Genomic DNA, 11411 nt, shown 5'->3' on the forward strand with positions numbered 1-11411 from the left:
GCAAAATCAAAGCCTTTTTTTTCAGACACATATGGAGGTGGTTACATATTGTTACAATAATTCAAATGCAGTAAGTAAACGCGTTTTTCATATAAATATAGTTTATTATTATTTTCTGCAGCTCACATAATTAAACGCTTTAGTTACATAAAACATGCAGATTTTGATCTTATGTACTGTACAGCCTGTATAATAAATATATAATATGTAGCCTAAGAAGTATAAAATCCACAAAGCTATGGGGCGGTTCATTTACAAAGAGTCTCACTTGCGTTTCATACTTTTTTGTTAGAAAAAAATCAAATTGTTACATGCTTAAATTTATACACCATGTCAGAAATCTGCACTGTCATGAACAAAAACTTAAGCCTAATTTTTCATGATTTGCTGAGTTAACCCTCCGAGGTCCAAAATATAACTGGCCATTTTTGATTTTACATTTGTATTTCACCTTTAAATTGTTTTATTTTATTGTTTCCCCTGCCTTGCTTGGTATCATTCTTTATAGCTCAACCTCACGGGTCTGAATTTAGTTGTTTTTTCATTGACATACTATATTAATGCAACTGATCTGAAATCACACAAAAAACATAAAATCCTAGTGGCGTTTTTTTTTTAAAATTGTACAGCCATTTAAAAATGTTACAATAACTAAAATGAGAGAACAATCAGGTGTCGCAATAAGAATAACACAAATTATTTGTGCCAGTAAAAAAAAATGTTTGTCCGCCACAAGACAGAGAAGAACACCACAGACCAAAACCCTCTAGGCCCGATAACAGCAGGTGTATCACTTCTCTTTTCCACCTAGAGACAGTGTTTACATTGCAATCTGCCTTTGTGACATTCGTAAGTGCCCTCACTGACACACAAAACAAAACGACTTTTTTAAAGGTCGACATAGTACATTTGCACATACAAGAGGTGGCTTTTTTTCTTTCTTTACTGTTTTGGTGCTATATATATGTGTGTGTGTGTGTGTGTGTGTATATATGTATTAACACAACTCAGGATTTAGTGGTCTGTCATTAAAATTTAAAAACTGGTGTATTCTTACTATCATAGGCATCGCTTGCTACTGAAAACAAAAGGGGGTAACACAGAGCAATATATTCAGTTTAAGAATTTATGTTCACTGTTAACTGTAACTACGCTCAAAGTGTTAATTCTATCTTATTTTAATAAATAAAACTGTCATATCATTAGCTTCATAGCATAAGTGCCTAAGTCATTTTTTTGTGTTTTCGGAAAACAAGAAAAAACTAATTTTCTAAATATCACATGCATATTTTTAATTGATATTTTCAATTTGACCAAAAAATGACTTAGGCACTTATGCTATGAAGCTAACGATATGCAAAACTAGGGTGGCACGTGGGGTGGCAAGAGATCATTTTAGGGTGGCACCACCCACCCCACGCCACCCCATGCCACCCCATGCCACCTTTCTCGATCCGCCCCTGGAATCATGGGCTTGCAGGAAGCCCTTTTATGACCGAAACTCTTAAAGTTAAAAGATAATAAAACATACAATTTGTTTTCACCAACCAAATCGATTTGACGTTATTTTTTGAATACATGGCTTATGAGCATGGCGGAGGTCGGTGCTTTTATTTTGAAGGGCTATTACGCTGACGCGGGTGTTTACTTCCGGTTAGGGCGTACTTTTCTCATCCATACGTCTTCTTCTGGATGTGCTGGAGCCTATCACAGCTGAGAGGCTGGACAGCAGCCTGTCGCAACGTTATTTATTCGAGTCTTCATTTTTGAACTTTCACAAACAACGATTCTTTCTATCAGGCTTCTTCACGTTTCTTCACTGAGCTACGCGACATTTGATCTGTAAACATTAAAAGCTCTTAAAACGGACATTGACGCTTTTATTCTGAAAGGTTTAGCGGAAGTTTTTGTGTTACCGTAACTGGGGTAGCGCGAATTGGACGAGCAAGTTTTGAGGACGAATGAAAGTGCAGCCGAAGCTCGTAAATACGGAGAGAATGGACGGCGCTTCAATTGATAGTTTAATCCTGAAGCTCCACGACGTGAACGGAGTGAAGTTCGGGGAATACAAGCTGAAGAGCGGCCTGGTGACACCCATTTATATCGACCTGAGGGTGCTCGTGTCCCACCCCGCGCTCATGAACCAGGTAACACGTGCTGTCTTCGTGACTGCAGAACAGAACAGCTTAAAGCGATACCGGACACACGAAACGTCTGCCGGATGCACTTTTTAAAGGCAAAAGTATCTGTGTAGGCACTCGTCAGTTCCTGTGTAATATTCATACTCACGTGGTTTATTTCACGGTAATGCAGCAGACACAATGACTGAGTTTCAGGGATCCCCTCCTTTCACGGAAAATAACAGATAAGACTGGACCTCTCACCAGCTAATCACTCACTCCAGCCTCAATAATCGTTACAGGAATCAGCAGCTTTCTGAAGCAAAACCGCTCTTCAAGTCACTCAGGATAAGACTCATTTATTTAGATTGGCTTTTAATTAGATTTGTGCTGTGTGTTTTATTATTAATGTATTTTATGTATTTCTGTTTTATATTACTGTGAAGCACTTTGTGGTTTTTATCCTATGAAAAGTGCTATATAAATAAATTGATTTGATTTGATCAGCGTTTCAAACCATTCAGCCTTAAACAGCCGGTCATTTAACTGTATCAGCTTTCTAATTAACATTTTATTAGAAGTTCATCATCTGCAACACATCACTCTAAACTGGTCTTTTTTTCTGACAACAGACCCAAACTACTGCTTTTTACTTCCAGGTGGCAAATCTCATCTACGAGCGAGTGCAGGAAGAGGGTCTGCAGTTCGACTCTGTGTGTGGGGTTCCTTACACAGCCTTGCCTTTGGCCACAATTATCTGCTCACGACATGAACTTCCCATGCTCATCAGGCGGAAGGAGGCCAAGGACTACGGTGAGCCGCTCTCAGCTGATCAGGTTTTCAAAAAAATAAAAAACAATGCTGCCACTACAGGCTCTGATTAAACTTGCTGTCCAGATGTTTGAAAAACCTGAAGCCTCAGGCAGTACCCCCGCTGAGGTGTGCATGAATACACAGGTGTCCAGTGTAGGCAGACACTAAACTCTCTGAAATCCCAGTTCAATGGTACAGAACCTGCGTAAACCAACCCAAAAAAATAAAATGCAAAGCAAGAAAGTGCGTGCTTCATCTTGCATGCTATATTGTTGGTTAATATTTCATAGTTTGAGAATTACTGTAAGTTTGTCCTTCAGTATTTGCCTTCTGTAACTCTGCTTCAGGAACCAAACGGCTGGTGGAGGGGTCGTTCCGTCAGGGGGATACGTGCCTGATCATTGAGGACACGGTGACCAGCGGCACCAGCATCCTGGAGACTGCTGAAGTGCTCTACAAAGAGGGACTGAAGGTCCAGAATCTAACCTTACAGTAAAGATAATAATATCATAGTTACGCTGCACTGATGTCATCAAGAGCAGCAATACACAAGAATGACCTCTGACATGTTTTTATTCAAGGTGACTGATGCAATTGTGCTAATGGACAGAGAGCAAGGTGGCGTGGAGATGTTGGCATCAAAGGGAATCAAGCTCCGTCCCATCATCTCCATATCTCAGCTGCTCCGTGTGCTGCAGGCAGCCGAACGCATCGACGCCCAAACCGCCCAGATTGTCCTCGAGTTCATCCGGGACAACAACACTTTCAGGTACAACTCTCCAGATGTTTTCCCGGTGTAGCTGGTGTGTCTGCTTGCATTACGCTACAATCTAGAAACTGTCTGGTGAAACTGTCACCTTGACTCACTCTCAGGCCCAAGAATGGCACAGACTCTCCAGCCAGCAAGAAGCTGTGTGTGGAACAGAAGCTGGAGCTCAGTTATTCAGAAAGAGCCAAGTTACCAAGTATGTAGTCTTAAATTATTTAGTTATTTCACGTCAAAACAGAGACTGGTGGTGTTTTCATTGAGCTCCACACACGTGCTGTGTCTCTCTTGCTCTTTTCTTTTCTCATTTTCTTTTCCTTCTGTTGTCTGCAGACATTCATCCTCTAGCATCAAAGCTGCTGAAGATTATGGAGGAGAAACAGTCCAATCTTTGTGTGTCTGCTGATGTAACCAGCAGCGATGAGCTGCTCCAGCTGGCCGAGTCGCTCGGTCCAAAGATCTGCATGCTGAAGACCCACGTAGACATCCTCCAGGTACAGCAGGATCAACTAAAACCTCAAATCTGTACATGCAACAAACAAACTGATGGTTTTTTCCCATATGTGTTAACAGGACTACACATTAGCCTTTATTCAGAAAATGCAGGCCGTGGCAGAAAAGCACAACTTTCTTATCTTTGAAGATCGCAAGTTCGCTGACATCGGGAACACAGTCAAGCATCAGTATGAGGGTGAGACGATTTCACGTCTTTTGGTCGTGTAAATGCAAAGTGACTTAAAAATGTCTCCAAAGTAGTCGAACGCTGTGATCTTGTCTTTTCTTCAGGTGGTTTGTACCAGATTTCATCGTGGTCCCACATAGTGAATGCCCACGCAGTGCCGGGGCCGGGAGTGGTGAAAGGTCTGAGCGCTGTAGGGAAGCCTCTGGCCCGAGGCTGTTTGCTCATAGCTCAGATGAGCTCCCAGGGATCGCTGGCTGCTGGTGAATACACGAGGGCTGTGGTGAGCTCATTTCTGTGTGCTCTTCTTCTAAATTTGTTTACATGTGCTTTGTGTTCTTTTCAGTTTACAGCTACTTTGTGTTTTCATAGGTGCAAATGGCAGAGGAGCACTCGGACTTTGTGATTGGGTTTATCTGTGGCACTAAGCTCACAGAGAGGCCAGAGTTCATCCACATGACCCCCGGGGTGCAGATGCAGGCTGGAGGTAAGTCTGACAGCTTTTACTGAACTTTGAGCTGACGTTTCTTTGTTTATCATCATTTTTTCCACTTATATTCATCATACTAAAAGAACTATGAAGTGAGTTGTGAATGCACTGTCTATATGAAATCCACCCTACTGAAGATACATGGATACACAGTGCATGCACTCAGTGCTACATCCCTTGTTGTTGTAACCCGAGGAATCACACACGTCCCATCAGGAGATTCAGAGAGTTGTGTTAACTCGTTCGAGGTTTTTATAAAGTTCAGGCCAAACTGCACCTCAGGCAGCCTTGCACTCCGCTTTTTGCCTCTTTATGGTGCCATGACTCATTTCTAACACAGGGTGGTGCTGTAGTACATGAAACTAGTGCCACCCCTGCTATTGCTGATCTCCCAAAGTCTGTATCAGTCTCCTCTAAACCTATTTTCCCTTCTCTCGGCCTCCCTCCCCCCTTACAGGAGATTTGCTGGGCCAGCAGTACACCACTCCAGAGGAAGTTATCTACAGCAAAGCCTCTGATGTCATCATCGTGGGACGAGGCATTTTGGCAGCCTCTGATAGGGTGGAAGCTGCGGAGTTGTACAGGAAGTCGGGCTGGGATGCTTACAGAAAGAGAGTGGGCCAGAGCAGCATCTAAGTAACTCTCTGACTCGAGTTTCAGAGTGCACCTGTGACGAGGACCTGTGCAGCTGATCAGAGTGTTTTGAAGGCAGCGTGTAATTATGCACACGCTACCGTTCACTTCAGGTATCACTGCCACATCAGTGTGCAACACTACAGTGTTTGACACTTGGAGCGTGTTCTTGGCAGGTTGATCTGCTGCTTTAAATGTTTGTGATTCATTCCTTTTAAATTTGTTGCACAACTTGAACTGATTTCTAATCTCAATGTTTTTTCTGATCAGGTTTCAGTAGTTGGTTTTAAATAATGGATTGAGGTCATTCCTCCGGTCTGAGTACTGCAGTGACGATTTCGAAATGGAGATTCACTTAAAATAGTGCAGGATGTCTCTTACAGCACGAAAAAGACCACCTCTTGTAGCTCTGTCTAGGTCACAAAACCACCACCCCTTGCATGCTGTTATATCAGTGCTAAAACACTAGATAGAAATGCTACAATATTTTGTGGGGGTGGTGTGACTGTGAGCTCTGTCTCCTGCGTTTGAATCACCAGCCAGCAGGGGGCTCTGTTTGGGGTTTCTTCCTTCTTTCTGGGCTTCCAGGGGTTCTCTCCGACTTCCTCCCGCACTCCACAAACTTGGGATACCCTCCAATCCCTGCGTGACCCTGAATTGGAGAAGAAGAAGAAGAAGAAGAAGAAGGACACTAATATTTCAAGCTTCAAGTTCAGGGCATTTTTAATTCACAGAGGTTCTTCATTAGTCTTCACGTGTTCACAAACAGCGTAAATCCCATGAAGGAGCCTTTTAACTGCACCTGCGTGTACTGTTGGTGGATTTTGCAGTTAGTCACAGCGCAGTACTGAACAAACTGAATGATGATTTAACTCTTGATTTTGGGAAATACTTAATTTTAGGTACTACGGACCCGCTCAACAGTGTTTTAACCCCTGCACTTGTTTGGTTATTAGTTGATTATTAACCTCAGATTACTGTGACTTGGATGAGGGAAAGCTGAATGGAGCTCATACCTGTCTCTATTAGATCTATTGTCTGCCGTCCTTATCATTTCACATACATAAATAAATGATCTTTATATAAATGTATGACTCTTCTTTCTAAAGACAGTAGCTAGATTGTGCCTTGGAGCCACGGCGGTTGCAGGGCAGGCACTACATGAGATAAAGCAGCTTCATATTAGAGTCAGTAGTTTTATTCTTTTGATGCTTTTCACCTCTGCAGATGGTTTTCACACCACAGGCAAATTCTTTTTCAATGAACTGTAAGAACAGTAACTGTAAATAAGTAGGATGAAGAAATGCATTTCAGGAAGAGGAATCATTCATGAATATGCCATTGTTTAGAGCACAGCGATGATGATGATCCCTGTTTGTTGTCCTCAAAGTCGAAGGTGGTGCTTCTGTGACTCACACGGGTTTTTCCAGCTCCTCTCACAGGTGACGGTTCCTGCATACAAAAGAAATGGTGCCCACTGGTTTTAAACTTCCCCAAGTGTAACATCACCAATAATAATAATTTAGAAAAGGGTTTCTCTTACTAAGCCATCAAATAAAAGCATGGAAACTGTGTATCATATGGTTATAAAAAACAGGCAAATGCAGAGACTTGCATTTAAATAAAGTGTCTCTTGTCTTAATCATATGTGACCTGGTTGTGGTTACGTTCACCGTCAGTATGCAAAGGCCCATTTTGAGGCAGGAAAAACCCTGCAGATGTCCGTTTAGATTAAAATGTGGGGAATTTGGAGGCCACAATAACACCTTGAAGTCTTTTTGAATTTTTCTTTTTTTGGAAACCACAATGTTTTTTCCCCATGTGGAAGCTTACGTCGTGCCATGGAACATCACGCTTCTTGTGCTGGCTTTCCTTCTTCCCATAATGCAAACTGCTGTGATGCGCAGTCACCTCGTCACCCATATGATGTCAAAGAATGTCTAGATGGACACAGTCAAACAGTCAGGTCTCTCACATGCCCAGTGTGGGTCGTTTGGTCATGTAATTAAAAACTCTGTGTGTGCTAATATGCGCTATGACACCAGCACTGAGGGTTTCACTGTGTGGTGCTGCTCCTGTGGGATTGTACTGTCCATGCACACTCATGAGCTCTGGGTGTCCGTGACCTTTGGCACCGGTTCACCGTTTGTCTTTTCTTGGACCTCTACACTCAGAAAACTAAAGGTGCCAACTGGACCCAAAAGTGGTTCTTTAGTCTGATTTTAAAGAACCTTTTTTGAGTGGTTCTTTAAAGAACAATTTTAAATCTTTCAAAATAAAATGTATCATAAATTGGATATGAGTACGGTAAAATAAATACGAGCACAGCATAGACACATATCAATGGTTTCGTAGTTACCAAAAGCTAAAAATGCATTTTAACCCTCAGCACAACATCACTACTAATACATGTCACATATTAGTCATTTAAACAGTAATAATTCAATATTTTTACTATACTATACTATAAATAAATAAATATAAATACTATATCTATAGATAACGTAACAATTATTACATGTATTAATAACACCTGCAGTTGTTTCAGTTTTTCACAGGTGTTTCCTGTCAGCAGGTCAACCTCACTCAGGTGGACATCCATATCAGCCAACCAAACGACAAGCTCCTCCCTCTGTGCTCCTACTGAGACAAAGAGCTGAGAGAGAGAGAAACGGGGTCAGTTATAAAGAAGAGAGAAACCCTCCTCAGAAGGTCTGACTCGCATACCTGCAGTCGACCTGTGACGTGGGATGACGTCATCCCAGTGGCGGCCGCACTCCCTCGCCAATGCCAGCAGCCGAGTCTGCAGGGTGCCCCTGTTCGACTCCTCCTGGTCAGGCTCTCCAGCTGGATGAGCCGAGGTCCTGCCTCTCGCCGCCTCTGAACACACAAGCACAAATTGCATCTGAAGCAGGAGGTGCAGCTTTTTTTTGTTTTGCTATTCTTTTCTAAATCCAGGCTTGATCACGTGGAGGTATTTGGAAAACTTTTCTGGCAGAAAGTCAAATCAAATGTATGCGATACACAATCACTTCACAAGAACACATTATTAAAACAAGTCCAGTTCTTGCCTGATTTTAAGTGAATTCTGCATCAAAACAGGGTAACAGAATTAAAACGAGTGTTTGCAGCAAATGTGAGCACAAAGCCTCACTTTGTACCAGCCTGCTATTACAGTTCTCCTCTATGCAGACAACTTTCCTGTTTTCAAGGCACAACTTGGATCTGCTGTACAAATCTTATGGATACACGCTAAATGAAACAATAGTGTGCACGACTCCAGATTCTGATCCCTCGTCCTAACATGGTCCCAAAAGGCTCCCAAAAAACAACATAGCAACAGCAATAAAGCAAATGTTGAGGCTCCAAAATACAAAGTTCATAAACCAATGGCTGACATGGGTTTTATCATAGGGGTGTTAAATATATAACATATTGTCGTAAGACTAAAAGTATAATACAGATTTTAGTCTGAGAGATTTGATGTTCCTTCGCCTGCAGGTGCACTTTACCTGACTGCTCCGCTTTCCACAACGTTTTGCACATCACTATCTAATACAGGAAGTAGGTGAACTAAAACAAGTCATCTTTCTCTGTGAGAGGACCATATTAATGAAACCAACCCCAATGACATCATAGAGATCACTAAAGATGCTCCTGCTGCTTTTCTTCCTCCTCGTCCTAAGCTTCCTTCTCCTTGTCCTCGACTTCCATCCCACTGTAATTCAATCAAAGGCTACGTTCACACTGCAGGCGAAAGCGCATCAAATCCGACTTTTCTGACCCATATCCGGTCATGCTATGACAGTGTCAACTGTACAAGTTCGATAGTTTTAAATCCGATCTGGGTCACTTTCGTATGTGGTCCTGAATCCGACACATATCTGATGTTTTATAAAGCGGCTGCTGTTTGATGGTCAGGTCGCATTAAATCCGTCTTTTACGTCACTGACACAAGACAGACGCCAATTATCAGCGCCGGAGAAGACATCGTGAACGCTTCCTGCCATCCAGTGAAACTGTTGGGAAGACAACGTTGGAGAAACGTGAACATTTTCTTTGTACTGTATAATCTGCAGATTCTGACAGAAATCTGCAGCTATCCTTTGAAGCACGCTCCTCTAAAACAGCAATAAGGATCATTATTAGGCCAAATGTAAAAACAAAATAACTTTATAACTTAAAGCAAAATTGGGAAACGTAAAGTCCGAAACAAGTCTTTATATTAAGGCATCAGTCAAACAATACTGTTGCTCTGGGTCTAAACGAGCGCGTTGTGTGTGACGTCTTCTTTTGCGCATGCAAATAGTATAGTAAATAGTAATATTTTATTAAAATTTAAACTAAAGTACAGTATTTGAATGTGTGATTGTGTCTACTGTTTGTTAACTCACAATTCATAATCTTAATAAAAATTCCATATTCTATTACCACATTATTTGTGATCATGGGTTTGCGGGGTTAGGGGTGTGTGGGGGTAGGGGGGTCTTTAGGCTTTGGCCCCCACCCCTGCCACCAGTATATTTTTAAGTATTTCTAACTTTTATTTGAATATTCAGTTTCCTACCATCTTCTCTTAAAGGGTAATTGCCAGGTAACCCGCCCTCCCCCTTCGCACACACATGCACACAAAGAAAACACACAGTATAATTCACAGCCTCATTATAGTGAATAAATATTTATGCCATTTACACCATCAAACTTAGATTGCTAAGGATGAAGAACCTTTTGTTCTTTAAAGAACCATTTGTAATAGCTGAAGAACCATCTACAAAATAAAAAGGTTCTTTGACGTAGGATGGTTCTTTAAAGAACCACGAAGACATCTGAAGAACCATTTAAGAACCATAATGTTTCTGAGAGTAGTGGCAAGTATACAAGCAGTCCTCATCAACCACTGAATCTTACAAACCCATAACACAACTTAATGTGTTTTGTTAGTAATACCTTTTAAATACCTTAATTTTTAATACTTTCTAAAGCAAATTGCTTATCAGTGTGAAGCAGCCTTATTAAACAAAAGCCTTGTGGTGTCAAATTTTCTCTATAACAGCCACAAAAGATAAAAGTCTTTCCAAGGATCTCTCCTTTTAACCTATAGAAACATGAAAATAGGAAAACAGGTTTATCACAAGATCATAACAAGGAGTTAAAACTAGAGTCCACAGCAGAATAAGCTGTTTGACATTGGCAGAGAAGATTTAACGAGGTTTTCATGGGCACAACCTACATACGCAGCTCTGCTGCTCAACCCACAAATGCATTTTCCCACAAATGTGGCTCCATTAAAGGGGAAACAAACAGACCTTCCAACAGTATAAGATTTACTGCCAAGAAGCAGTTACAGCAAAGAAATAACCACCCAAACACACACTTCACTACACACTTCCTCACTTTTTATATCATAAATTTATATCTGTGCACTTTGTATTGTACAGGTGAGAGCCTATAATATTATTCAGAGAACCTGGATGATTACCTATGAGGAAGAACTTGGCTACAGAGGGTAGAAAAAGGTCCCTTTGAACAGGAAGCTTCTGAAGGGTAGCCATCTGCCTTTCCAGTGGAGTGAGAAGAAAGCCGTGTGAATAGAAGAGCACTGAGAGACAACAACATGAGAATAAACAGGTGGGTGGGCTGGTAGGGACAGTTCAGCGATATAGATGAGCGGGAGCTTTAGTACAATAATCCACAATCATTTGTATCTATTTTTTTCCTGACGTTGTAGTTTTCAGATTTAGATATACTGGACTCACTGAAATATCTGAATGAATGAATACATCTAAACACTAATATCCTTTCCAGTGTTCTCTTTGGGTAAATGTGTATGAAGATATGTTTCCTGGTGGATTTCCCACCAAATTTAAACACCAAACTTTTCCTCCACTAACTCTGAGACGATTTTCCCTC

The 11411-nt window shown here is 41.4% G+C and overlaps 1 protein-coding gene and 1 long non-coding RNA gene across 2 annotated transcripts; one reads left to right on the forward strand and one right to left on the reverse strand.

The window, feature by feature from the left end:
- Positions 1–1673: 1673 nt before the first annotated feature.
- Positions 1674–6588, forward strand: umps (uridine monophosphate synthetase). Its single transcript, XM_005925925.3, has 10 exons — positions 1674–2147; positions 2780–2933; positions 3281–3405; positions 3515–3702; positions 3807–3898; positions 4033–4193; positions 4273–4390; positions 4486–4661; positions 4751–4865; positions 5326–6588. Exons 1-10 carry the CDS (start codon positions 1962–1964, stop codon positions 5502–5504), a joined length of 1494 nt encoding a protein of 497 aa, XP_005925987.1. The 5' UTR covers positions 1674–1961; the 3' UTR covers positions 5505–6588.
- A 123-nt stretch (positions 6589–6711) lies between these two features.
- LOC121814693 lies at positions 6712–9373 on the reverse strand. Its single transcript, XR_006054517.1, has 4 exons — positions 9125–9373; positions 8229–8381; positions 8020–8157; positions 6712–6953 (listed from the first exon to the last, which is right to left on the reverse strand). It is a non-coding gene; the product is annotated as an uncharacterized LOC121814693 (long non-coding RNA).
- Between the last annotated feature and the right edge of the window lie 2038 nt (positions 9374–11411).

Source organism: Haplochromis burtoni, unplaced genomic scaffold (genome assembly GCF_018398535.1).
Source record: "Haplochromis burtoni strain Fernald_Lab_line unplaced genomic scaffold, NCSU_Asbu1 Contig_74, whole genome shotgun sequence".
In the NCBI taxonomy this organism is placed as follows: Eukaryota; Metazoa; Chordata; class Actinopteri; order Cichliformes; family Cichlidae; genus Haplochromis; species Haplochromis burtoni.

Bases quoted from the DNA above. Each gene is read 5' to 3' on its own strand.
- umps (XM_005925925.3), top strand. From the start codon at position 1,962: ATGAAAGTGCAGCCGAAGCTCGTAAATACGGAGAGAATGGACGGCGCT. The intron at 2,148-2,779 runs GTAACACGTGCT...TTTTACTTCCAG, and splicing joins ACCCCGCGCTCATGAACCAG to GTGGCAAATCTCATCTACGA. The intron at 4,391-4,485 runs GTGAGACGATTT...TCTTTTCTTCAG, and splicing joins AGTCAAGCATCAGTATGAGG to GTGGTTTGTACCAGATTTCA.